The 26,749-nt window shown below is 34.9% G+C and overlaps 1 protein-coding gene across 2 annotated transcripts in view; it reads right to left on the reverse strand.

Moving 5' to 3' along the window:
* Window positions 1–3,262: 3,262 nt before the first annotated feature.
* LOC149790438 (uncharacterized) overlaps window positions 3,263–26,749 on the reverse strand; it is a 110,313-nt gene continuing 86,826 nt past the window's right edge. For both annotated transcript variants that reach the window (XM_089972490.1, XM_089972491.1), the window contains exons 11-13: window positions 25,187–26,063; window positions 22,969–24,113; window positions 3,263–14,828 (exon numbers count right to left, since the gene is read on the reverse strand). In XM_089972490.1, coding sequence (XP_089828616.1) covers window positions 14,711–14,828; window positions 22,969–24,113; window positions 25,187–26,063 — 2,140 coding nt within the window. In that variant the 3' untranslated portion in view covers window positions 3,263–14,710. The remainder of the gene's footprint in view (window positions 14,829–22,968; window positions 24,114–25,186; window positions 26,064–26,749) is intronic.

Raw genomic sequence — 26,749 nt, forward strand, 5'->3', positions numbered from 1 at the left:
TTGTGATTTAGATTATTAACATAGCTTTAACAATTTTAGTCATATCATTATGATGTCTGCAGTTTGGCAGTTTATAGTGATGTCTAGCAATTGGCCATCATGCCACAGACATGTAGCATCATATCCCACCCAGTCACATTATCCTGATACCATTTCTAACACTAACCTCTTATTGCTGAGCACCAAGCAAGGCAGCTGCTAGTACCATTTTTGTAAGTCTTTGGTATCACTTGACACATGACCAAAGCTCGAACCTGTGACTTCATTCAGAGTGGACACAGTAACCACTTGGGCCAGTAGAGTGGAGATGGATGAATGGATGGACAGATAGATGGATGGATGGATGGATGGATGGACAGATATTGTTTTTGGTTGGATACCAATTTTCTTTGATTTTAATGATGCTTCTAACCAAGAATTTATAGATCCACTGAAAAATGTCCCAACAGGACTCTTCGCCAATGCCACTTATTTATTACTGACAGCAATTATTTTGTCTTCATAATTACATTGTAACACAAGGACATTAAAATTGTAACCCACAAATAGAAATGAATTAACAGTATTTACTTCACTCAGTTTCTGATGATTACTATATCTAATTAAAATAATATCTAATTAAAATAATGAGATACTAAGATATCTGACACATCATGTCTACCATATAATTACTAGAGTACAAATCCATTTAAAAGGGTGAGATACTGCATCATGATTACCAAATTATAATTTTAACAAGTTATGGATTTTTATCTTGGGATTAGTGCATAAAGATAGAAGTTGAATACTAATTACTTTATTAATCCACCATAGTTTAAATACTACTAGCTTTATTAAAACACAGTAGTTTGAGCACTAATTATTTTATTAAACCACTTAAGTTTAATGACTAAATTATTAATCCACCAGTTTGAACATTACTTTAATCATTAATCGACAAGTCTGAATATTAATTAACCTACATTTGTTTGAACACTAGGATCCACCTTAGTTTGAACACTATATTACTCAAGTGTATTTTGAACACTAACAACTTTTGAACAATACTTTATTTCTCTGATGTAATTTGAATACTACTTAATTTATTACCCCACCAAAATTTAAATACTAAAGTTCTTAATACACTTTAGTTTGAACAATAATTACTTTATTAATCAACCAGTCTAAATACTGCTTAATTGAGCCACTGTAGTTTGAACATAACATACCTCATTAACTCATTAACCCCTGGATGTTTTTGTTTGTCGCCGGAAATGCGAGTAGGAAACACATTTTGGGGGCTATTTCTGAATACATCCTAATACATCAACTTCCAAGAGATTTTCCATTAGCCTAATGCCTAGCTGTGTTAGAAACATTGTTTTCCAATGGTTATTTTGCTCACACATAAGCAGAATGGTAAGAGTTGGAGTTTTTTTCTTCTGCTTAACAGACTCATCATTTTCATATTGAGACCACTGTTTATTCCACATGCCCATCTTATCCTACTTTTTGCAAAGGTTCACCTGTCTCTGTGCAGTTCAGACTGGTCTGCCTTAGATTCGAGGCCAAAAAGTCTAAAATCTGGACACAAAATTGAATTCCAACCACGGTCAAATTTTGGATGAAAAAAAAGCGGGTAAATAAAATTAGGTTTTCCCTCTGTATTTTGCAGTGCAACTAAAATGTCCAGATTATTTGGTATCATTGTAGAGCTACACCTTTCTACCTTTCTGTAATGCCACCCACTTTAGTGTATTATACATGAGCTTGACGCTACAGAGCTCGGCAGTAGGCTACTACCTCCTGCCACGTAAACACGGCACCAGGGGTTAATGAGTTAATCAACCAAAGTTGAACACTACCTACTTTTTTAATGTACTATAGTTTGAACACCAGTTATGTTCTTAACCCACCCTGGTATGAACACCTACTTAATCCACCCTGGTATGACCACCTACTTTCTTAATCCACCCTGGTATGAACACCTACTTTCTTAATCCACCCTGGTATGAACACCTACTTTCTTAATCCACCCTGGTATGACCGCCTACTTTCTTAATTCACCCTGGTATAGTTTGAACACTAAGTCCACTACAGTTTGAACAATATTTGCTTTACGAATACACTGAAGACCACATATCGTAATTTACTGATCAAGTGTAATTTGAATGCTGTTTACCTTACTAATGACCTGTATTTCGAACACTTTATTTTTTGAGTTTCAGTGAAGCAATGAGTCTTGTATGTTGGGATGTTCTAGATCAGGAGTGTCAAACACACTGACCACCAGACTTTTTATTCAGGCTTGCAGATCAGATCTCTTGTTAGTATAAAATTTGTATGCTTATCATAGTTCATGACACATTAGGCCCAAGTGAGGTACATGTATATCAAATCTGGCCTGCCAAAGCAAATCATTTCGACAGCCCTGTTCAAGATAGTTGACAACTTTCTTATCCGTAATCTTGTGAATCTGCACAATAAACTGGACTCATTGAGAGACAATCTACATTGTAAATTGGACTCATCATGAGACAATAATTGTTTTCTCATAGTCAGTCATCTAGATAAGTGATTTTCTTAATTGTGGATTTAAATTTGTGGGTAACATGGTGGGAGTCAATGTTATTGAACAATACAGATAATGGTGTGAGCCTGTATGTGTACAATGCACATAATATAGATCTGGATTATCAGTGTTGAACTGTATATTATGTTATTGAACAATACAGATAATGGTGTGAACCTGTATGTGTACAATGCACTTAATATACATCTGGATTATCAGTGTTGAACTGTATACAAGTTTACATAAAGTGGCCTCATTTGTAACAGTTGCATGGTTATGGTTGCAACGAACCATTTTGTAAAGAGGACGCTTGATACCTGTAATTTTGATGTCAGCAATTGTTTATCATGGAGCATATCCAGACTATAATTTTGTTACTATAGTCAATCATGGCATGCATAGAGTATTTCTTCCATTATAATCCTTACAAGATTTTCAAAAGGATGTTAGGCTATTATCAAAGATATCTTTTGCAAAGCTACTTGCTAATAGCTTTCCAATGTACAATTAAAGGTAGACTTGTCATTCAGCATGGATTTACCTTTGGATATATATGGTGTGTGTGTGTGTGTGTGTGTATATATATATATATGTGTGTGTGTGTGTGTGTGTGTGTGTGTATGGTATGTATGTATGTATGTATGTATGTACTTCATACAATACTTAATACTTACTAAATGTCTAAAAACAATACACAACAAAACACAAAAGTGACTGCTTTGCACTTTATTTTCACCATTATATACTACAATGAATGACAAGACAATAAAATGGCAAACATAGTTATTATGGTCAAAAATACTAAACAAACACAAAATATCTAGTCAATAACAAAAATTCTCACAATTAAAGAAAGAAATGTTTATGTCTAGCACACCAGATAATTAATTTCTCCTCAAAAGTGAAAGTTAATATAGGATGAAAAAAGGAATATCCTAATCAATGGAATTATCTCTAATTTTATTTATATCTTGTACAAAATTAAAGTCTATTTATAATACAGATGAATAAGTGTACCTTCCAAATTTTGGGGGTGGGGGGGGAAAATACTTCATCACATTAAAAATAAAAACTACAAACTTGACAACAACTGATTTATTTTGAGCAGGTAAATGAATACCAATTTCAGTTAAAAGTGTAATTTGAAGCAGATAATGGCAAATATAGAAATTTAACAATTTTTGTAGGAAGTATGCAATTTTCTGCTAGACAATGTAGGTTGTTGTAGGATTTAATGATTTTTCAGCACAAGATAGGTTATACATGGTTGCCAGTATAAATGGTGGAGGAAGAACCCAGAAAAACTACCAACCCACGAGATGATACTGGCAAGCGTTCTCACATACCCACATTGACCTAACCCGAGACTCGAACCCCCACAGCCAGAGGTGAGATGGCAGTGATCCATAATGGTGAGCGCTTTAGACCACTTGACTATTCAGGGCCCTGATAAGGTAAAATTGGTAAGTGGTAAACTTTCACTGGTCCATCCCCTTTTATATAAATGAAATTTTTTATAAATGAGAGCCTGATAAGAATCATATCGATAATAACAAGCAGAAAGAGCCTACCCCCAGTCGACTTTCAAAACTAGCAGAATTGTACATGAATTACCATGGTGCAGGCCATCATCTGCTGAAAGTCACACTTCCAAGTGAAATTTACATTAATCTGTCTGGTAACAAGATCTGTAGTTCATCATTTTAATTTTGTAAAAGAAAAAGAACCCCACTGATGTCAAACAACCTTTTAATATCATGTTACCACATAATCTCCTGTATGACATGCCCCAAACTACAAATAAAGTTGCTATTTTGTTTTGCTTGGGGAGGGGCATTTTACTGCACAGCAACACTTTGACAGTTATCTTGTTATGTTGCACTTAAAGTACCTTGCCTAAGGATACACCATGGTAACTGATCCAGGCTAACCCGATGGTGGGAACTGAACCGACATCCCTTTTGGTCATTAGTCGAATGCCGTAACTAATACAGATCTGCCCATGCATGATGCTACACCAGTAGATCAGATCTATGGTGTTAAACTTTTTTATGATTTCTAATGCACGGAACAGACCAAAGTCTGCTCCTACTTTCTGTGGCAACAGATGTTGGGTCTACATTATCTTGCATTTGGTTAGCTTTTACACACTAATAAATACAATATGGGTTGCATTGGACAAAATTTGTGTTTCAATAAGAAACTTACTTATCTTAACTTTTTAAAAGTTAAATTAGAATTTTACTGAACAAGGAATGAACAAAGACTGTATTATGTTAAATATGGTTTTTATATCCTAAGGTAAATCATGATCTAGCCTTTAAAAATGTAATTAAATAAGGTACAACCTGTATACAAAGCTACACTGCAATAGCATGCTGTTTACAGTGGGTAACTGCTTCTTTTGTTAGTACAGTAGATTGTTGTTTAGAAGTACTTTCAATGTACTTCCTTAATATAGGCAATACTTGACATATTACCATGTTCTCTCATGTACAATACTCAGGTAATTACAGTGGGTAATTGCTTCGTTTGTTTGTTCAACAGATTGCTGTTTAGAAGTATTTTCAATGTACTTCCTTAATATAGGCAATACTTGACATATTACCATGTTCTCTCATGTACAATACTCAGGTAATTACAGTTGGTAAAAGCTTCTTTTGTTTGTTCAGCAGATTGCCTCTTAGAAGTCTTTTCAATGTACTTCCCTAATATAGCCAATACTTGACACATTACCATGTTCTTTAATGTACAGCATACATGTAACTGCAATTAGCTTTGATCTAGGTCTGCCATCACATAATATACCTGGAGATCTGAGTCTATGCTGTTTACAGATAAATGTTTGTTATTAAATGGATTAATATGGTAATTTATCTTCAATGCCATGTATTTTCAAGTTTTGTTCGTTTTGGGTTGGTGGATTGGTTGGTTGGTGCATTGGTTTTAACAGCACTTTAAACAAATTATAGTCATACAATGCCAAGGAAATGGAAGCGAAGTGTCTTTCCCAAAGACACACCAAGGCAGTCATCCCAGGCTGTCCTGGGAAGGTACTGAACTGGAGACCCTGCATAATAACTACAATGCTCTACAAACAGAGCTACTTTGGCTCCCCTCAAATTTGGTATGCTTATATTCAATATAAAACTTTACATTGATCACCAATCTGTGTCAGATATTTTAAAGTACATTATTTTTAATATTCTCAGTCATTACTGAAACAAAATCACTCATAAATTATATCACTTATATCACTGTAATCTCTCAAAATTTAGCAAAATTCTCTCCTTTTATTTTATCAACAGTCACTTTTTAGAAAAGAGACCGACTATAATAGTTGCAAAGTTCATTTCTACTGTATGATAACGTCGTAAATCTGTCGTAAAATATTTCAATAAGATTAAGAAATTTTCAACTGCATTTCTGGATTAACACCATGATCATGAACACAAACAATTATGTCCCACAAAATGCAAGAGACATCAGAGAACAAAACATGTTTGTATCAATTACAGTTACAAAAACATTATGATATGCATTGACGGGAGGACTATAATAAATTGTATAAACCACAATCAATACAGACATTGATCTGCCATTGCATTATGCATCAGTCGATCAGGGTCTATGTTGTTTGTTTTACTGATTACTCCTAGCAAACTAAACAGACCCAGATCTGTGGACACATTACGCGATTGCAGATCTCAGCATGTCCAGTATACATTTGAATGCAAATTATGAGCAAGTATATACAGATGATTTTATGCTAACCCATTGCAATATATCATTACTTCATCCTTCTTCACTAAATGACAGACAGCCAAGAGCCCCCTCCAGATTATGAACATCTGAGAGAATGGCCGGTGTTAGGTGAAGTTGCTTGAATTTGCAACATGCACAATGGAGGAAATGTTGGCATACCTCTACATTATTTTCATGTACTATGGCTGAAATTTCTTTGGATATTGTACTTGTGGACATTGTACATGATCCTAGTACTGAGCTAACTAAAACGACTGCTTACCTGTGCTAAAAAAAATCAGCCTAAATTAGTGTAAAGTATACTATCTTTAGCAGTTATTAAAATAGGGAAAATGAAATTTGTCAGACAATACCAGTTTCTGAAAGTGCAATGAGAGCACAATGAATAAATTACCAAATATATAAAATGTAAAAAAGTTATCAGCTCTTTTGTTTACAATTTACCTCTGAAGTCCAGGAAGTGAAAATAACCAAGCAGAGCTAGCAGTTTCTTGAGATGCACATCTGAAGTAAGGCTATATTGTATACTCTCTAACCCATAATACACAAAATCAATCTCACAACAAAATAAAGGGAATTAAAAGTTCTTTGAACAATACCTATGAAAAACAAGGTTCATTCTAAACAGCCATATTAACCAGTGAGGAAAACCTGGAAAATTCCTTCTCTTTAAAAATCTAACCCTATGCAAGAGACAAAACTTTAGGGCACTACCTAACCAAAGGTTTTTACAAAAGAATAATCCATATTTTGCAGCTAATTCAGCTTCACACATTTTGTCAAACGACATTTCATCAATTAAAAAGCTTCCTTAAGAAAGTCTCTGCACAATTCTCAAAAATGAACATAAGGTATATTCAAATGAGCAGAAAAAAACTTTTTTGCACAGGCACAATTACTGTTTCGCTTTCTTTTTTTTAACACCCATACAACAACAATTTTCCATCATTTTATTCAGAAAAATATGTAACAAAACACTTTAATGTAAACACCAAAAATGAATTATTTTACCATTTATATGATCAAATTTAAACAATGCAAGAAAATAGGAAACTTTGAGGTGGAAAGGTGGGAAACAAACTTTCTTGGCTTTACTGACATGAAGTATAGTAAGACCTGTCTTGAGAGACCACCTGTTTTGAGAGACCATTATTTTTGACATAAGAGGTGATCTTCCAAAATGTTGTCCTCCTAAAAAAGTATTTAACAGCACATCAACACATGAAAGGCTCTATGGTACTGTTGCAGAGGGAGAAAAGTGTCTTGCAGAGAGAACCACTCCTGACCAGCACCTAAATTAAGCTGATGTGGACTTTATTAAAATATGTGGGTCATATTAACCACTGAACCACCTCACCTCAAACTTTATTTTTGTTAAGTATCTGTTGGTTACTCTTAAGAAACATTTTATCAAGAACTTTGAGAAGATATTACAGTGACGATACATGCACCCAACAGCAAATTGCAAATAATGCAATGTGTGATGCCATCCCATAATATGCAGCCATAGCCAGGTCCATGGCGTTTGCCTGATAATGTAATTCTGTTATAGATGTGTGTCATCGATGAGAAACTACAGTATGGAGGACATCTATCGGTACAGAATAATTTGCACCATCCTTTAATTATACATGATGATCCTATTTTTACAGAAGATTGAAAATATATTGCAGTTTCTCCTTTAAATTGGGAAGCACTAAAAGTTCATATGTTCTTTTAACAATTATTTGGGGAAAACAACAACAATCTTGTTAAATTTAATGTAAAAAGAACTAAGATAGATAGGGCAGTCAAAAACTGATTGCAATTTAAAAAATATCTATCTACCTGTCATGAACCTATTACCTACATACCTATATACATGTCGTGCTCCACATACAGTAAATTTTCATATTCTTGGTATCTTGGTATGGTACATTTTAAAAGCTTCATACAGAAATCAACAGACTGTACAATAATAATAAATTTGAAAATAAATAATCAATATTGTTTATTTGGATAAATAAATAATTCACAAATATTCCTAAAATCACATAGCATTAACACCACAAGCAAAAGCAATGGTTATGACATAGTTTAAACCAGCAAGACTTACTGCAAAAAAAAAAGCAAATAAGAAATCCAAAAATTTTAGGATCAATGGAGACATATTTTGTAAACAGCCTAATATGCACATATAAGCTTGTGACATAGGAATAATATGCATAATAGTCAATAATAGATCCATTAAAACTTGCTTTTAGTTTTGTAATATTGTTTAAATGATGGATATTTCTATTAAGTATGGCAGTCTACCTCTATCAACAATTTGTTCTCATAAAAAATGTTTATTTTTAGCACTGTTTTGTATATGAAAAATCCCAAATTGCCACAAAATGGACAATTTATTTCTTTGAAAATCGTTTTCTTCACCCAAAAACAAGCAAACCATTGGTACAATAGTAATAGTTGGATGATTAATCAATTTGTCTTGATGTCCGTTAGTGAAAAAGAAAAAAAAAAATTTTTGAAATGTCTTTTATATTCAATACACACATTTAGGTGTCATTCATACTACATGAAGTTGTCTTTCGTGGATCATAAGAATTAACAATCCCAATTAATTACAAGTGGAAGTTTGATAACTGGTAATTAAGAATTTCAGACCTTTCTTGGGAAAGATGTCATTTATATTACAGGAAGGGCATCTGGACCATCCTATTTAACAGCCCCAGTTACAGTCCAGCAATTAACAGCAGCAACTTGGTAAATGACTGGTAACTAGTCAATAAAAACTTAAATTAAATTTATTGCTTAAATAAATAACAATGTGGGAAAATTGTCATGATTTAAAGACTGATCTCTCCCTCTCTCTTTCTCTTCACTCATGGTGAAGTGGTGGGTTGGGTTGGTGGAGCAAAGAGCTGTATATGTCACTTTTTCTGGGGAGGGGCTAGACTGCTAGTTTGAACCTGCCTTAAATTCATCTGCTGTTGCAGTCATCTGTCTGACAATCCTGCATACAACTCTCTCTCTCTTTAATGAGATAATTTTGGAAATTAGGGTTACTAAAATATTGTACATACAAACTGACAAGGACATACATAATTACCAGTACAAATTATCATGTAGCCTAAAAATACCATACAAATAAATAGTCTTTGCTATAACTCTCTTACATGTTGTCTGGATAAATTGTGTAATTCACTTAAGTTAACAAGCAAAAATGCCAAGATACTCAAGTGTTATGATTTACATATTTGAGTTGGGAGTCACCAAGGTAGCATGTACAATAGTCCCTCACTGTAAGGCATCTCAGTATAACACAGTCCCTTATATAAAGCAAGTGTATACCATGTTCTCTTTACCCTAAAAAAAAATTCATTTTCAAAATTGTCACTCAATTTCTTTCAATAAATTTTAGTTCTTGGATCATCACAGCAATAATATTTACATAAAAGACACCCAATTTACAATGTTGTTTCACATAAAACACACCTTATGATCATGTCATTTCACATAAAACACACCCTATTATATTGTTGTTTCACATAAAACACCCTATTATAATGTTGTTTCACATAAAACTATTATATTGTTTAACATAAAACACCCTATTATAAAGTTGTTTCAAATAAAACACATCCAATTATAATGCGGTTTCACATAAAACACATCTTATTACAATGTGGTTTCACATAAAACGCCCCTTATTAAAATGTTGTTTTCCACATAACATACCCATTCTATAGCATAATAAGCTTGCTTAAAATATACCTCAATATGGAGATACTTCAGACACCTATAACATGATGTACCTTTATAACTCCCACGAGAAATGTTATACAGCTGGATTACTGTACAATTTATGTGTGTGTGTGTGTGTGTGTGTGTGTGTGTGTGTGTGTGTATGCCACATCAGTGCAATTCTGGCTATATAGTTCAGAGTAAATTAAATATCCCAAACAAGGTAAACAAAAAAGATACAGGCAAAAAAGGTAAAATCCTTAAAATACAAAGTTTAACTTTTTTTTAATAAATAAACCACACTTTTGAAAAGTCCAAGGCCTTTCCAGCAAGAACACTGTCACATAATGCATAACAAGACAAAAATGTTGCCTCCATTTGTCACCCCGAATGGCATGCAGAAAGATGACAATGAAGGAAAGGCCTTTCTGGGGCTTAAGTTCAGAATTTTCATGTAGTACTTTCAAGTGAATAATGGAACTGAAAATTAAGAAAGCCAGCAGCAGATAGCTTTACAAGCCATTGAAAATTTCAAATTTTTAACATTAATTAACAACTATTCTGTAAACAGACATTGCTTTGTAAGAAATCCTAAAAAGGAGAATGAAAATTTATACACCATATAATGCAATCAAGAATAAATTAATACGTCTTAATTGCTCTATGCAACAAAAACATGCCACTTTCAAATACAAAGCATGCATATCAGACTTCTAAAACTCCATACTGTTGCTGTATTTCCACTAATAACATCTGCTCATTATTATGCAACATACACCCCAAATTTACTCTTTCTCAATGCTGCGGCATATCAGGTTCTCACCCCTAATGGCATGCAGAAAGATGACAATGAAGGAATAGCCTTTCTGCTTAGATCATGTTAACAAACGCTGATCCCTTTGCGACAAATGATCCAAGTATACTCTGTTTTTAGTTGTGTGCCTGTCATACAAAGAAAAATGGTCACATCATCCTAATTCATGATTATATTGACAAATATGGGACACAGCTCATTTATAACCTAGACTCAAAAGTATAAGATTGCACATGGATATATATCTAACATATTGAATTCAAATTTTATTTTGCTTTACTTGTACAAAGGTAATCGCATTTTTCCAATCAAACTGGAAAAATATTTGAGAATTGAGAAAATACAGACTTATTCCACAAGAGAATGAGCATACCTATGCTGTATTATGCTTCTGGAGGCGAGACAAGAAATGAAAAACCATTTCAAAATGTCCAACAATACTCCCAAGAAATACAACGCTATCTACAGCACTCTGCTGAAGTGCACATGCTACTTATTGAATATTTGTTCACAAATTATCATTGGAATGATGCATTACAAGTTTCAAGATCAGAATGGAAATAGATTTGGGCAAATGGAGTATTTCCATTAAAGCTCTGTTACAACAAAAAGCATGAATATGCTGATTTTCTTAATACTCATAATAAACAAATTTCATGAGAAATGAATTTCTACAAATTTTGCATGGAAAATTTTTGCACAAGAATCTTACAAAGTAACTGTATCTTGGTAGTATACATCTAGTCAAAAATCAACATGTTGTATTAACCGACAACAATTCCAATGCAAACTCAATTTTGATTTGAGCTACATTTGTTGGATCATCTACAGTAGTACCAAAAAAATATGGCACAATGGAATTTTCCATTCCAGATTTGACTCCTATTCAACTTTTATCATTAGCTTTTGCCTACTAGTATCTTAATCCCCCTCTTTCACTAAAACGTTTTCTATTCCAACTAATAGAAAAGTGATTTATTGTTAAATCCTGGTTTTCTGCATTGTTTCTTTGTAAAGAAATTCACCCCCATTTATCATTTACTCAACCTCAAAAATATCCTATACTAGTGGATGCTGGCAACTACAAGTCAGATTTCTACACAACAGCACAGGCCACCACATTTTCAATCACCAGGTATGTTGTTTCTAATCTGACCTAAAAATCAAAATCTGCAAATTTTGGTATTTGCTAGTGCCAGCATAGCGATAAAGCATCACAGGTCTGCCCCATGCAGCTTTTATTTAACTGTGGTAAAAAGGATTTTGTTTTTTAAAAATTCACTGTCCCAAAAGTTTTAAATATGTAAAAACCTTGAAAAATTCTTAGAATTGCCTGAAATCCAAATCAGATCATCTGTATATCAATAACATGTCCAAAAAAAACCCCAATTTTCTATCTCATGTGGATCTTTACTTAAATATGTCAACAAGAATTTTAACAAGAAGTTTGTGGAAAAAAGTCAGATTCCAAAAGTTATAATGTGTAATAAAAAAATATGAAAAATTGCTGAAATGGCTTGAAAATTTTATCATGTTAAGAACATATGCATAAAAATATACTAAAAAATTTAATTTGCAGCAATCTTGCTTACAAATTTCTCAAGCCGATGGATGGATGTACATGCTGACAGACTGGACCAAACCAAGAAGACCATGCTGCAACAGTGGGAGTATTATAAAGGAGAAAATAAAGTAATTCTGAGACAATTTTCCATGGATCTGCAATATCAGGTTAGTAGGTCAATACTGGAATGGTCATTCTTCCAGTATAAGGATCCTAAATAATGACTGGCAGAATTCACTGTTATATCCTTAAAATCTCCATTGCTTTGGATTATTTGTTAATCAGTTAAATATATCTTAAATCCACATCAAAATCAAAAACATCATCAAATACGCTCAACAAATATTGAGTTCAATCTATAAAGAAAATCTTATATTAAGAAATATTTCTTATAAAATAGGTGTACATAAATAAATTTTATAGCACATAATAGTGTCACATTGTATAGAATTTGTTTAAAGAACAGAACATGATCATATTAACAAGTTATAAATTAAGCCCTAAGGTAACGACAATTCTAATCTAAGTATGTCCAAGCACAAAAATAATTTATATAAATTTGTCAACTCAGCTGTAAGCAACATATCTGAAAACAATTTTTCCTCATGCCAAAATGATCAAATACAATGAAACAAAAATGAAAAATGGGACCACATTCAATTATGAGTATAACTTGATAGCTGCCAAAGACTACCAATTACAAAAGTGTGCCACCAACTATGACTATTGTAGACCCTGATCTGCCATCACCTGCAATCCTAAGCAGAAGAGACAGCACATGCTCTGCAGTGACATTATCATTAGCTTAAAGATATATCTATATCACTTTTTACACTATCAATGTGATAATGAATTATTTTATTTATTCTAGTTTATTACCTATGACATGACACTTTAAACAGGTACTTGGTTTGTGCCAAAGCCAAATGTTACAGCCCACAGAATTTTTCCCCCCACTGACTACTGCCTACAGACTGTTATGACTAAAAAAAAATGTGTAATGACTATAATGTACTAATGATAATGACACAGCTGATAAATGTGTTACTCTGCAATAGTGCTCTGTATTGCAGCAAATTTTAAATGTACTAATCTCAGGCACATGGTGAAGATGTATCTAAATTCTATATGATATCACTGATCTATATTTGCTCCCAATGCCACTGTCAAGCAGAATCCAGTGATAATCCAACGCAATGGCAGTATATGCTTATATCACCAAGACCTTGATCTGCTGATGCATTATCACAGGACTGGTCAAGGTCAGAGCAGCCAGATGCATGACTTAACCAATATTTAACCATATTTAAAATACAGATAATTCATTTATTTTTGTGGGGACCAATTTTCATACTTTTTTTAAAAGTGAGAATCTGGAATGGAATCCATGTTTTTCGATAGAAAGGATAATATTTGTTGGGTATTTAAAGTTGTGGTTAGCTGTAGCCACTGAATCAAAGAAAAATTGATATTTCATGCAAAATAGTAAGTTTATATTAAATATCTGATTACTATGTATACTCTCAAGTCCAACTGTAAACTATACAGACCATGATTTGCCAGCACATAAAACACTGGCAGATCAGGGTCTATGTTGTCTGTTCTACAGGTTACTCCTAACTGCACAGACCCAAACCTGCAGCACATTATGCGATGGCATATATGGGTATGTGGACTCAATTTATATATAAGTAATAACAGTACTGTACATTAATCTGAAATTACATGCATTCATTAGCTTTTACTTTCCATCATGTTTTACCTCAAAACATTTTGTGTCATGAACTTGCATTTTTGTTACACTGTAGACATGCATGAAGAAAACAAAAGTCTATTCAAAGACTGGAAAGTCCCAGACAAATAACAAAAATATTGAATTCCAAAATCTAAATGGATCCAAAAACATCACAAGTCCAAAATGACTCCATGGTGTGTCTCCCTAAAAGCCATGATACCAGGGAAAGACAGAACACACAACAATTCACCATTTTTTGGGGTGGGTGGGTGGGGACATCAGCAAGCCTATACAATCAGTCTCAAGTCCTTTACTTCTGATAACTAAATAATTTAAGAAAATGAGTAAGAAGAATCACAAAAGCAAAGAAGTCATAAATACAACAAATTAAAATCTGGAAAATCTGAATGAATCAAAATTCTTGTGTGTTTAGTACACCCCTAGAGAAATGCTTGGTCATGTACAGTTTCATCTTTGGAATGGACCATGCTTAAAATGGGTGACAAAACTGGGTGTGGGGTGTGTCTTCAAACTTCAACAAACTATCAATCATCTTCATGAGAGTACTTCCTCCTTGATTTTTTTGTTCAACTCAGCAGCAGTGAGTCTTGGTGAACGTTCATAACTGGAGTTCTGGGCTAAATTTAGTGGCTGCCCTTCTGAAGCCTCACGTCTGAAATAAACAAAATGAAATTTATCCCTTTTCTGTACGTGCATTGCAAATCTTGATCATACCTTGCAAACTCAATCACTAAAATATAGCATAACAGAAGCCCATGAGGGCCTGTTATTATTGGTCAGCTACTTGCTACTTAATACTTGACTATTTCACTCAGCAGGTTAATGCAGTTTATAAGAACACAACCTATATATACTATCTCCCAAACTTTATAACATGCTGATTTTACCTACCTGACAATATCCCCTCAAAAAATTCTTTCTAAATAAAAGGACATAATTAATATGCATCTCTTGGTCATAACTGAAGTCATGTAAGATCAATTTATGGTCTATGCATAGAGTCATGCTGTTTTCACAACATATGAAGTTGTAATTCAAAATATGGGAGGTGGGGTTCATATTTTACCTCCTGGCAATCAAACCTGGAATGCATTTCTGGAGAAAGCAAATTTTGAAGTAAATTATATTTCTCTGAGAATACTTACCTTATCACAGTAACATTAGGAATGCAAGCCTGCTACTCCCTAAATCCAGCCCAAATAAAAGATGAAAATTTTCTTTTCTACATCACAAATGGCCATAATTCTTGCCTATTACCTCCCTGGCTACCACTTGTTGCAATTTTAATCTGAGCGAACAAACAACACAGATGATCACAATGTGAGGTGTTTGGGAGGGTCTTCAAATAATGTAACTGGATAAGTAAACACAGAAGAAAAGATTTTACACACAAAAAATTCTCCATTGAATACATTCCCCAATCAAATTAACATTAGGAGAATAGGCAATAGGAGGAGGGAATGCTGGACATCATACCTATTCTGTGGGTACCCTTCCATGGAAGAAAGATTGGATTCCACTGTGTGAATGATAACCCATTATACTACTTAAAGCAACACATGCTATGGTCACATTATCCATCATGTTAAGACAATGATTATCAAAGCCTTCTTACCATCAAACTTCACTTGCAAAGCTAAGAGGCTGTGTTGGTTTAATTGGGTCTAGTGGTCATCTGGGCCACAGGGGCAGGACGCACCAGATTCATATACTGTCTCTGCAGAGATAAATCCCTCCGATAAATAAATTACTTGGATAAAAATGCAAAAAGACTGACTCTGCATGCCATTCAGCAGCTTCTTTGATGTCTCAGATCTAAACATTGCATTCGAACATGATGATTGCAGAGATTGCTCTAATTTCATGAGCTGAAATCCTCATAAGGCAACTTTGATCATTTTGAGATGTCAAGAGTACACAGAGCATATAATCCACTTATGCCCTGAAGACAAGGCTTTTGAGGTGATATAGCACCTTCCCACCTTCATGATGAGAAAGACTTTTGCGGTTGCCATGACTTGTTTCTGTGCACTTTATGTAGTGCTTGAGGACAGGATCTTGCATGTCCACTGCTATCGACTTATCTATAAAAGAGAGGGAGCAGATGACAACTCACTGTCTGCCCACTTAAAGAATCTGGTTCCAAGTCACAAAACCATGTTTATCATGAGGACCACTGAACCATCCAGTCTGAACTGAAAATAGTTTGGGTCAACTGAATGGGCAATTAACTTGCTTGCCCTGCATGCCAAGGCTATCTGAAAGCAGGTTTTTGTATGATAAAAAGGTCCAGACTAATGGCTCAAACTGCTCCAGTTGCACAATCTTAGAACCCAGGACAAAATCCATTTTGGAAACAGGATGAGGGAGACTGGCAGAGGCAGTCATCACATTAACCATTCTACGGTGAGTTCCTCTGCTAATAAGACAAACGATTCAGGCTGAAGACTCACAGGCATATTGGTTTGCCTATTTTTCTGGCAGTCAGAAAATCACTGATGAAGCCAGCTCCTGTATCTAAGACATGGCAATTGTTTCTTACCAATGTGGCCTGAAATACATTCTTATTCACCTTCAAAAACAGTAAGGCAGACATGTTAACTACCGTTACATTATTATTCGGTTCAGAATGGTATGCAGTGGAATGGGTCCTGTACCTGTGTGGCAAAAACATCGCTGGTACATGGCATTCTGAAAAGAATGCTTTTGCATTCCCTGGGTCATAGATGTTCTGAGACAACCAGTTGTTAATTTTCTCGAGTTCTGCAAACTGGGGAAGCAGAAGGAAAGAAGGCAACTCTTCCTCATCATCGATGTCTGGTCTACCAATGCTTTGACTTTATTGTCATGCATGGTGGTAGGGGGGTGGAGGACATCCTAAAGTCTGCAAGACCCAGTAAATCTCTACAACGGCAGCATTAAAAATAAACTCTCCTCCCCATGGTCAGATCGCTCAGAAGTATCTTTATGCTCACTGTCTGAATTCTCTTGGTATTCAACTTCTTCCATGTCAGGATAATGCATGCTCTGAGGTACCAGACATGCTAGCTGAATTTACAGATTTTCAGCGACTATTCATATCCTGATCTATATGTGTAACCATCCGCTTGGCTATATGATGGATCTTCACTAAGATTCCCATCCTTAGAAGGCATATATGAAGGATGTAGTGTTTCCCTTTATGCACATTTGTGTATCAGAGATGCAGGTTGGAGATATCTGATGCACACATTTTGTTGCCATTCATAATTTTGATGCAAAAGATTCACATAATGTGATCAGGATCTATTCAATATTGCTTGTAAAAATAATTAAAAATGACTAGAATGCATATAATTTAGAAGAGTGAAAGGAATTAAAAATAAAAAAAACTAATTCTTTAAATAAATATTGATTTGTACTTAAATAAACTCTAAAAAAAATTACTGTCCAAAATATTGCTTAGTTACATAACTCTATAGTAAACTAAACAAAACAGAATAAAAAAAAATAAAACTCACAACAACTATGATGTACTTAGTTTGACTGCTGCTAGCTGACTGAATCCCCACAAGCAGCCCACAAAGCCTTATATACTCATGACAAAACCCACAACCAACAAAGCCCACAAAACCCACAATTCTAACAAAACCCACAACCAACAGAGTACACAAAACCCACAGTTCTAACAAAACCCACAAAACCCGACATTTTTGTTGGAATATTTAATCAAGTATGAAGCTAGTATTGCATGTGTATATTTAGTCAATTTTCACAATGATTATTTATAGAAATTACTAGCATATTTTACACACTGTGTGTGTGGGGGTGGGTGCATGCATGTGTGTGTGTGTGTGTATGCCACATCAGTGCAATCCTGGCTATATAATAATACAAAAATAATCAGTTTTGTATTTCGTGGCACATACTGTGTTATGCTGTTGCTCATAGCAATGGTTCGGAAATTGTGTTATGCACTCTTACAATATTACTGAGGTAGACCACATGACAGGGCAGTCAACATGTGTATGTACCAAAGAAATAAAGAGGAGAAAAACCAAACTTAAATGCAATTATGTATATAAATGAAACATCAGGGACTACAAACACACTGAGTATGTAATGTACAATCTTAAATGGTTTAACTAGAAATAGTCATTAATCAAATTATCAAGGATACCAGCCGCTGGCACGATACTCCCTATTTTCACTAATTCAAAACATGTAGACTATACCAACTAACTATTAATCAGTGAAGTAAACAAAACAGAGGATCCAAGAAACTATTAATGTCAACTCATTTGAGCGATTCACTGGTAATGCACTGATTATTTTTGAAAATCAAGACCAAATTGGGTGGCTTATATGAATAGTGTTTACTGTATACAAGCATGCATACCTCACTCCCTAAATGCAGGTTATTACAAATCAGCTGCACAGGATGAGGGATGGCATCGTGTATAGTTCGAGCATATGCATTGTTATGATGGAGTAGCTTCCCCATATCTCACGCGCTCTCACATGATTTCCATCGAGCTCAGCAACATGTCATACACACAAACTAACCTCAATGCTTGTCGGACAAGAAAATGATCTCCAGATGAAAACAGCATGCACTCAGAATCACCAGCCACGAAAGTGAAAGATAGAGAACACAATAGAATAACTGTGGATCGTAACTTTAATGAAAAAGTGAGAAAATAGTTCCCTTGGCTGGAATACAGCAAATCCAATTCGATTAATGCTGTGACTTGTAATAAAATGACTGAAACAAATGCAAAAGTGAATGATCCTTTTGTGACAGGGTTTAAGAATTTTCACCCAAAAAAATATACTCTTGTTTGTCACAAGATATCTGGAGAACACATTATCACTCAAGACATTCTTTCCCAACAAAGAAATCTGTACACTTGCAGAGACAAATGCATTATTTGGATTACAACATGTGGGGGTCATTGTAGTTTTTATTGTTTTGTAACTTTGCTGCAATATGGGGGATACACTGCATATACATCTGGTTCAATGGTGGGACCTATCATTAAGGTTCCTTTTAGAGAGTCTGGGTATGGATGACTGGGCTGGATGGTATAGCCCCGTTACTGTATGCTTGATCCACTTCGAGCCAAAAGTTGCACATGGACTTAAAGGCCCGAAGGCCAAGCTCCTACATGCTGGAGGACTTACCTCCACTGGACTGCCTAAAAATGGGGGAACTATTCCCTACTGTATCCAAATTCTCTGAAAAAGGGGGGTGGGGGCCAGCAACTTCTCATACATTGTTCACAACTCTGTATTTCGTTTTATGCTCAGTACATCAATATCGTATTGCATGATTTTCTTTGCCTTTTTAAGAGTATTGGAGAACAACTGACCAAGTGACAATGAACCACAAATTCGACACAGTACAAAGGGTAGAACAGGTACATTCATACATGTCTGGCAGAACTTGTATCTTCACTTGCTTTGTATTTCATGCATTTATTGCAGTTAGAAGACATGTTCCTGTTTATGAATCAATATTAGTCTAAAATTAGTCCAAATAAATCCTTTTTTTAATGGATGGCTTGAATTTCACACAAAAAGACATGGATTAAAGAAAAGTTTATTCTGTATAATGTTTGTACAGCTAGTGACACCTAGGTGGTAAGGGGAGGTAATAGACAAGATTTACTGCCCTTTGTCTAAATGATATAGACAGAAAATACAAATTTTCTTCTTTCAGCAGGGCTGGATTTTGGAAGGTGGTAGGCTTATATTCCTATGTGATCAGGAAATGTATTCAAAGGAGAAAGCATATCAGGATATTTTTTTTAAAATTATATAAAAAGCTAAAAGTACAAAATATACATTTCAATAAAATGTACAAGACTGAATCACCACAAAACAGTAGACAATGCATGTGATGACATATAAATGACAAATGTTCGAGACATTTTAACATGGCAATGCTAGCAACTGTTAAACTCTGTTTAATCAAACACATGTATCTGCTTCCAAATATTCAAAACTTTCAAGTGTGGTAAAACTTTAAGAAATAATTCTCTGCAAATAAAAAGTTATACATGGGTTGTTACAATAAATATGTTCTTACTGGAGCAAGATCAATATTAGAAACAACAATCCCTTGACACTGGGTGAATTAAATTATTGGATTCCAAAATAAGATCATTACTTCCTATCAACTGCCAAGTGTCCATACCATTTAAGATATTCTTTAGCAATAACAAGATTTTCAAATTAGTTAATGTTGTGGTGGATACACTGTGTGCGTGTATTTTGGATTTTTAACGTAGCTTTAACAATATTTTGGTCATATCACTATGATGTTTGCAGTGTGGCAGTTTACAGCAATGTCTAGCACCGGGGCATCATGCCACAGGCATGTAGCATCATGTCCCACCCAGTCACATTATCCTAACACCAGGCTGACTAGTCCTAACACTAACCTCTTAATGCTGAGCACCTAGCGAGGAAGCTGTTAGTACCATTTCTATGTCTTTGGTATGACTCAGCCAGGGTTCAAACCCACAACCTCCCACATCCAACAAATGATCTATTCAGCGAGAGTAGTGATAAGATTTTCAAGACAGCCATCATGACAGCTGGATGCACAATGACCACCATTTTCATTTAGGATATTACATGAATTCTATTGATGAAAACCCCATGTTGAAAAAACCCATCTATTTGGGACTAGATATTACAATATTTTCAAGATAGCCACCATGGTGACCCTATTGAGGGTTAGCCATTTTCATATAGGGCAAAGTAGACACCATTTAAGAACTCTTTTGATGAAAACCCCATGTCAAAATGAAGTTCCCTTCAAGAAGAACAGCGAAAAAAAAGATTTTCAAGATGGCCACACAATGAACATCAGATCAGCACCATTTTAATTTAAGAGATTCAACAAAATATTATAAAAAGTCTTTTAATAAAAATCCTATGATGATACAAAGATTTTCAAGCTGGCCACTGTGGCAATCATATTAAACCCCAGGTCAGCAACATTTTCATTTAGAACGAAGTAGACCTAATAAGAAGTCTTTTGGTAAAATGCTGTGTGGTGGTCATACTGGGCATCGGATTGGCACCATGATCATTAGAGTCCAACTGGACAGAATAAAGATTCTTCCAGTGAAAACCCTACATCAATATAGCTTTCTGTTCTGGAAAATTGTACAGATGAATGAAATGAAGACTATACTGGACTTCAGATCAGCACCAGTTTTATTTAGAACCAACTACAGGCCTGCCTACAAACAAAACATCAGGAAGGCAGTCAATTTTTTTCGTAAGTTAGTTAAAGAATAACTAATATCATGTAAAGCTATTGTGAAGCTAGAAAACATGCATTTCAAAGTCCAGAAGTGTGACTGAAGACTGATGTAGCTACGGTAAACACTGTATTCAACTCTAACATTTGTAATGTTTACTTAATCATTAAAACAAATTAAATTTCATGTACATATATCCCTTAAGTGTTTCACTGAAAGACTTCTTATGATGTCTGTTTGGTCCTGTATGTCAATGGCGCAGATGTGACATCCAATACGACCAGTCATCTTTTCTGCCATGAGACATACTCAAATCAACCTATGATGTCCATTAAATGTAACTGTTGCCTTTCATGCTTTTTTCCCCAAGAATCTGAGCATTTTCTTTTATTCTTCTGTATCGACAATTTTTAACTTTTTTTCACTTGTTGGATGCCATTGTTTTAAATATTGCATTAATTCATAGGTTTCCAAAACTCATCTTTTTGTGAATTATTTTATCCAATTTTAATGTCCCTTGTCAAATTTGTATTTTCTATTTTTCTTCAGTCATAAATCACAAAATTTTTCAAGTTCAACACCATAATGCATCTTTTTACTAAAATTATCATTTGAAGTGTATGTATTTTGTATTCTACTGTTTCTGTGTCAATCTGGTTTGCATTTTTTGCAAGGAAAAGAACTACATTTAACTCCAAATCTGTGATTCTCGATAGTCAATATCAATGGTTACTTCCCTTGCTTTCATTTTCAGTGAGAGAAGACAGGTGTATTCAAGGAGAAAACAAATCAGTTACATAGCATAGGAACTTAGAACCATTTCTAACTGCACTGAACTTCTTGCAGACAAGTAGCATCTAGTCCCATTAAGACACATTATCCTGACACCAGGCCAACTAGTCCTAATACTAACCTCTTAATGCTGAGTGCCTAGCAAGGCAGCTGTTAGTAACATTTTTATAAGTTTTTGGTATGACTCAAATGGGATTCGAACTCGTGACCTCCTACATCCAAGGCGGATGATCTAACCACTAGGCCATCCGATCAGTCCGATTATCAAATGTATGAGGGATCTTAATCATATAAGTAAATATATCAAGTCTAATCAAATTTAGATCAAAAATATGGCCTGCTGAGTGGTAACAGGCTCAGCCTTTTTCCTATTTGTGTTCTGTTCAAGTTAACTCCCTTTACAGCACGGGATTGCCTCCCCATTGTAGGTAATTTACTATACAGTATATAGCTTAGTGAACAGTTTAAGTACACAAATATTTTTCAACTAATTGGCATACAAAAATTTTTGTATAAATCTGAACCATGAAGAATTACTGTGATTTCAGTCAAATTTGTGAATTTAGTTGTTCATAAAATCTGTGAATTTGAAGATCCAATAAATAATGGTTCATCTACAAAGCCAACAGGATACCTTTTCCTTTCAGATGCTATCCAATTTTTTTTTATAGTTTGCAAAACTTTAAAATGTAATGACCAAGAAAATAAAAGAATTCACATATTAAACATGCATCCCCTCCTTACCTTTTAGGCATGCCCTGTCCCACATTGCCATAGTACTGTGCCAACTGCTGCATCCCTACGAGATGCTGATTATACAATGGAATCAATGCTGGCATCTGTTGAGACTGAGTGAATATTTCTCCTCCTGACATCTGTGGGTACATATGTGGAGCCATCCTTTGGTACATATGGGGATCAAGTCGCATATCTGGGGTCATCATACTCTGTACATGGGGCTGACTATTAAAATAAGGGACTGTCATAACTGAGGACATTTTCATAGCTGCCATTTCTTTCTCAGAGTCGGAGAGACCATCGTTCATTTTTGTGAGATTATCTGTATTATCATATTTCTTCATTAACTTGTCTTTGAGACTTGACATAGTTGCTGCATGATTTTCTGGGGAAACAGTCATTAGGAAAGATGGACTGGTTTCCTGTTTCATCTGCATTTGCTGTTCTAATGCAGATTGGTTCCCAATAGGAGAAAACTGGGATGATCCACCATTGCAAGAATCATTGTTCATAAATGGTCCTTGTGGAACACTTGATACATTATTTTTAGTTTTTGTGCTTGGATTTTGTGCCATATGAGGCAAAGAGTTCAAGAAAACTGGGCGGATGTCAAGAGAGGAAAATGGGTTGCCAAAAGAAGGAGATGCCTTCAAATGAGCTAGCAGTTGTGGATGTGCTTCGCCAGCTGACATTTTTGGCTTTTCACTTTTTGCTGCTTCCAAAGTCTCCTCCATCTCACTCTTATCTGTTTCCATGGCATGATCCGATGTACTATAACTATTATACTGTGTTGATTCATCATCACTGGATTGCAAGACATGCTTACGAAGTTTGTCAAATTTTTTATGAAACATTTCAGAGCCTGCTTCTCCTTTAATTTCTGGTACTGGAGAGTTTCGAGCCGAGTTTTGCGGAGAAGTTTTGTTAGATGAAGACCCAGAGGGCAATGAAAATGATAACCTGGCCGGACTCTGTGATTTCTCTCGTGAATTGTCCATATCTGACATTTCCTCTTGGGGTGCAGTGACAGACAAAATAGGGGGAGATGGATGGTTATCAGACCTTCTCCAACCAGCCGAAGCATTTGATTCGGGATATACAATTTTGGGGACTTGATCAAAAGCACTGACCCCACTGCCAATTCTGGGCATCTGGAAATAGAATTTGGAGGTTAGGATTTAAGTATTGAAAATCATAAATTTACACAAATTCTGACAACAAATTTTGACAACTTTTTATAATAAGTTCACAAAAATGTTGCGTTTCACAAGATTATGTGTTAGAAAGCAATAAGTAATTGGCACCAAATTTAACTGAAGTACTGAGAACACTGGTGGTCTGGAGGGCTGAAGTAAAACCAATTTTCAACCGATGGAAGAACTATAGATATTGCTATCATATAGCTATTTATCTGCTATAAATAATCTTCAGAATCTTTCTCTATGTCTTCTTGTCTTTATCTCTAACATAAGAATTTATATCAACACTGAAAACATTATCTGAGAAATACTGATTTCCTTTTAAAACCATTTTCAACTATTGTTTCAAGTATTATTATCAAGGAAAAATGTCCAGGACAGATAAATACCATCAGGATTCATCATTTACCTCCCCTGACACATAAAATTAACAAAATAACAGTGGATCTATACTCTGTTACTAATTTTAGCAAGACAGAAAAGTCTGCTACTATTATTAGCAACAGAAACTACATGAAGATGGACACAAAGCTGTAAGCATGGAGTAATTCAAATCCCTCCAAGCAACAAAGTCATTACAAAAATACATTTGCAAAGATTTAATGATTTACAGTATATATAAATTTATTCTATCAAATTCTAAAGAAAATAGTTGATTGATGCAAAAGCCTGACATACTTTATAACTTTCTGTATGCCTGATCATGATGCAAGGGCAAACTTTCAACTCTAAAAAGACGCTTTCTGTCAAATGTGCTCAAATTTTGTTAAGCAATGTTTAAATAGAAATTTCGTAAAGTTTTATTTCAGTTGAATAAAGACCATACTACAAGGCTAACCAGCATCATATGTGCAGACAACAACAAACTGGAGCCATAACTCTTACATTTTGACACATACGGAGAAACAAAATTTAAAATGTAACAAATGGACAAAGGTATAGACAAAATAGCTGGACATCTGCTAATTCCACAGAAAAATGGCAAGACCATAAAAGCTCTGAAAATAGTCTGTATTAATTCTTACCCCTGATGGATTCATATCACCAACAAAATGAGATAATTTATCCTGCCTCATTAAGATACTCTCTGCTGTTTTGGACAAATACTTTGGATGACGGTCAACAAGAAGGGAATTTTTAGGGGTATGAAGTCCATAAGCTGCACCCACGCTCCCTCTACGCACGTCAGCTGACATTTTATAGTGCTGAAAATCTGACAAATCATTTTCTGCAAGGTGAGTATTTCGGGCTGATATTGCTGCTCTGCCCTCACTGTTCATTTGAAAACTGTAACATCGTGGACGCATTTGGCTATAATCATCTGCTCCCATTGAGCCAGAACGAGGCCGTGGTGAATTTGGTGACGAAGCAAATGCCAAAAGTGTATCTTTCATCATAAGTGGACTAGCACGGGAGCTGCATGCACTGGAATCTGGAGTTGAAGTTATTGGAATAAATTCACGATTATTGTTCAGATATGCGAATCTCTCCTCTGGAATGGGACTGCTAGCTGCACTACTACACAATGATGGTGGCATACTATCTCCACGTATGAGAGGACGCTGATCCATTCTATGACTAAGTTTATCCACCATCTTATTTAAATAGTCTCTGTCTATTGTGTTTCTGCGTCTAGTTCTATCTTTTTCCTCAATGGTGCGCAGACGTGGTCGTGTGAGAGAGTCTTGACCCAATGTGTGACACCTTCGACGTGGCACATCTGGCATGAGACTATAATATCCACTGTCTTCTTTATAGAATGTTCCATAGGGAGTCTTGAGTAGAGAATGGCAGGGAGTCTCCAATGACAGTCTCCCATCGAGTGAGTTTGAATCTAATCCGTGTGAACTTGACGTCATTGTCATATTCGATGATGTGTCAGAGAAGTTAGAGCATTCTGATCTGAAATATTGGAAATAAAGTGTTTATGAATATGTTAAGAAAAAATATGACATAAGAAAATATCCCTTTGATTAACAAGTTAGAATTTTCTTTATTTTGGAAGGGATTTTCTTTCTGAATATAATTTATTTCATGCCAAGATTATAAATGTTAAACCACTAGGACACTGGAGCGGTCATTCGAGTACAACTGTTGTTGAAACATTTAAATCCTTCTGAAAGCACATTTCATTTTATTCATGCATTCTGAATCCAAAAGAACAACAATTCTGTAAAATACTATAACTATTTCTTGAAACACTATTATTAATGAAACAATCTTTATATACACCAATTACAGCAGAGTATTAAAGCTAACACTTCACAGATTTTTGGACAAAGCCACTATATCAACATCGTGTCAACTGAATCTCATGGTATTCACAAATGCTTCTCAGGTAAATAATCCCCAAATTGCTGAATTAAACAAGTCCAGCTTTCTGAAAAACCACTGATAATTAGGTCCTATCTTTCACTCACTGTCATGTGAGCTGCAATTATCCATTCAGCGTGAACTGGCTTGATTAATAAGGTTGCCAGGTTTACATAAACTATGCACTGATCAACACAAGTAATATCTTTTTCCTTAATGGAATCCATGACCTGTTTAGCATACCATTCGTGGAAGTGTGGCTTTAATTCTAATTT

The sequence above is a fragment of the Sinohyriopsis cumingii genome, chromosome 10 (assembly GCF_028554795.1).
Source record: "Sinohyriopsis cumingii isolate HCF-2022 chromosome 10, ASM2855479v2, whole genome shotgun sequence".
Lineage (NCBI taxonomy): Eukaryota > Metazoa > Mollusca > Bivalvia > Unionida > Unionidae > Sinohyriopsis > Sinohyriopsis cumingii.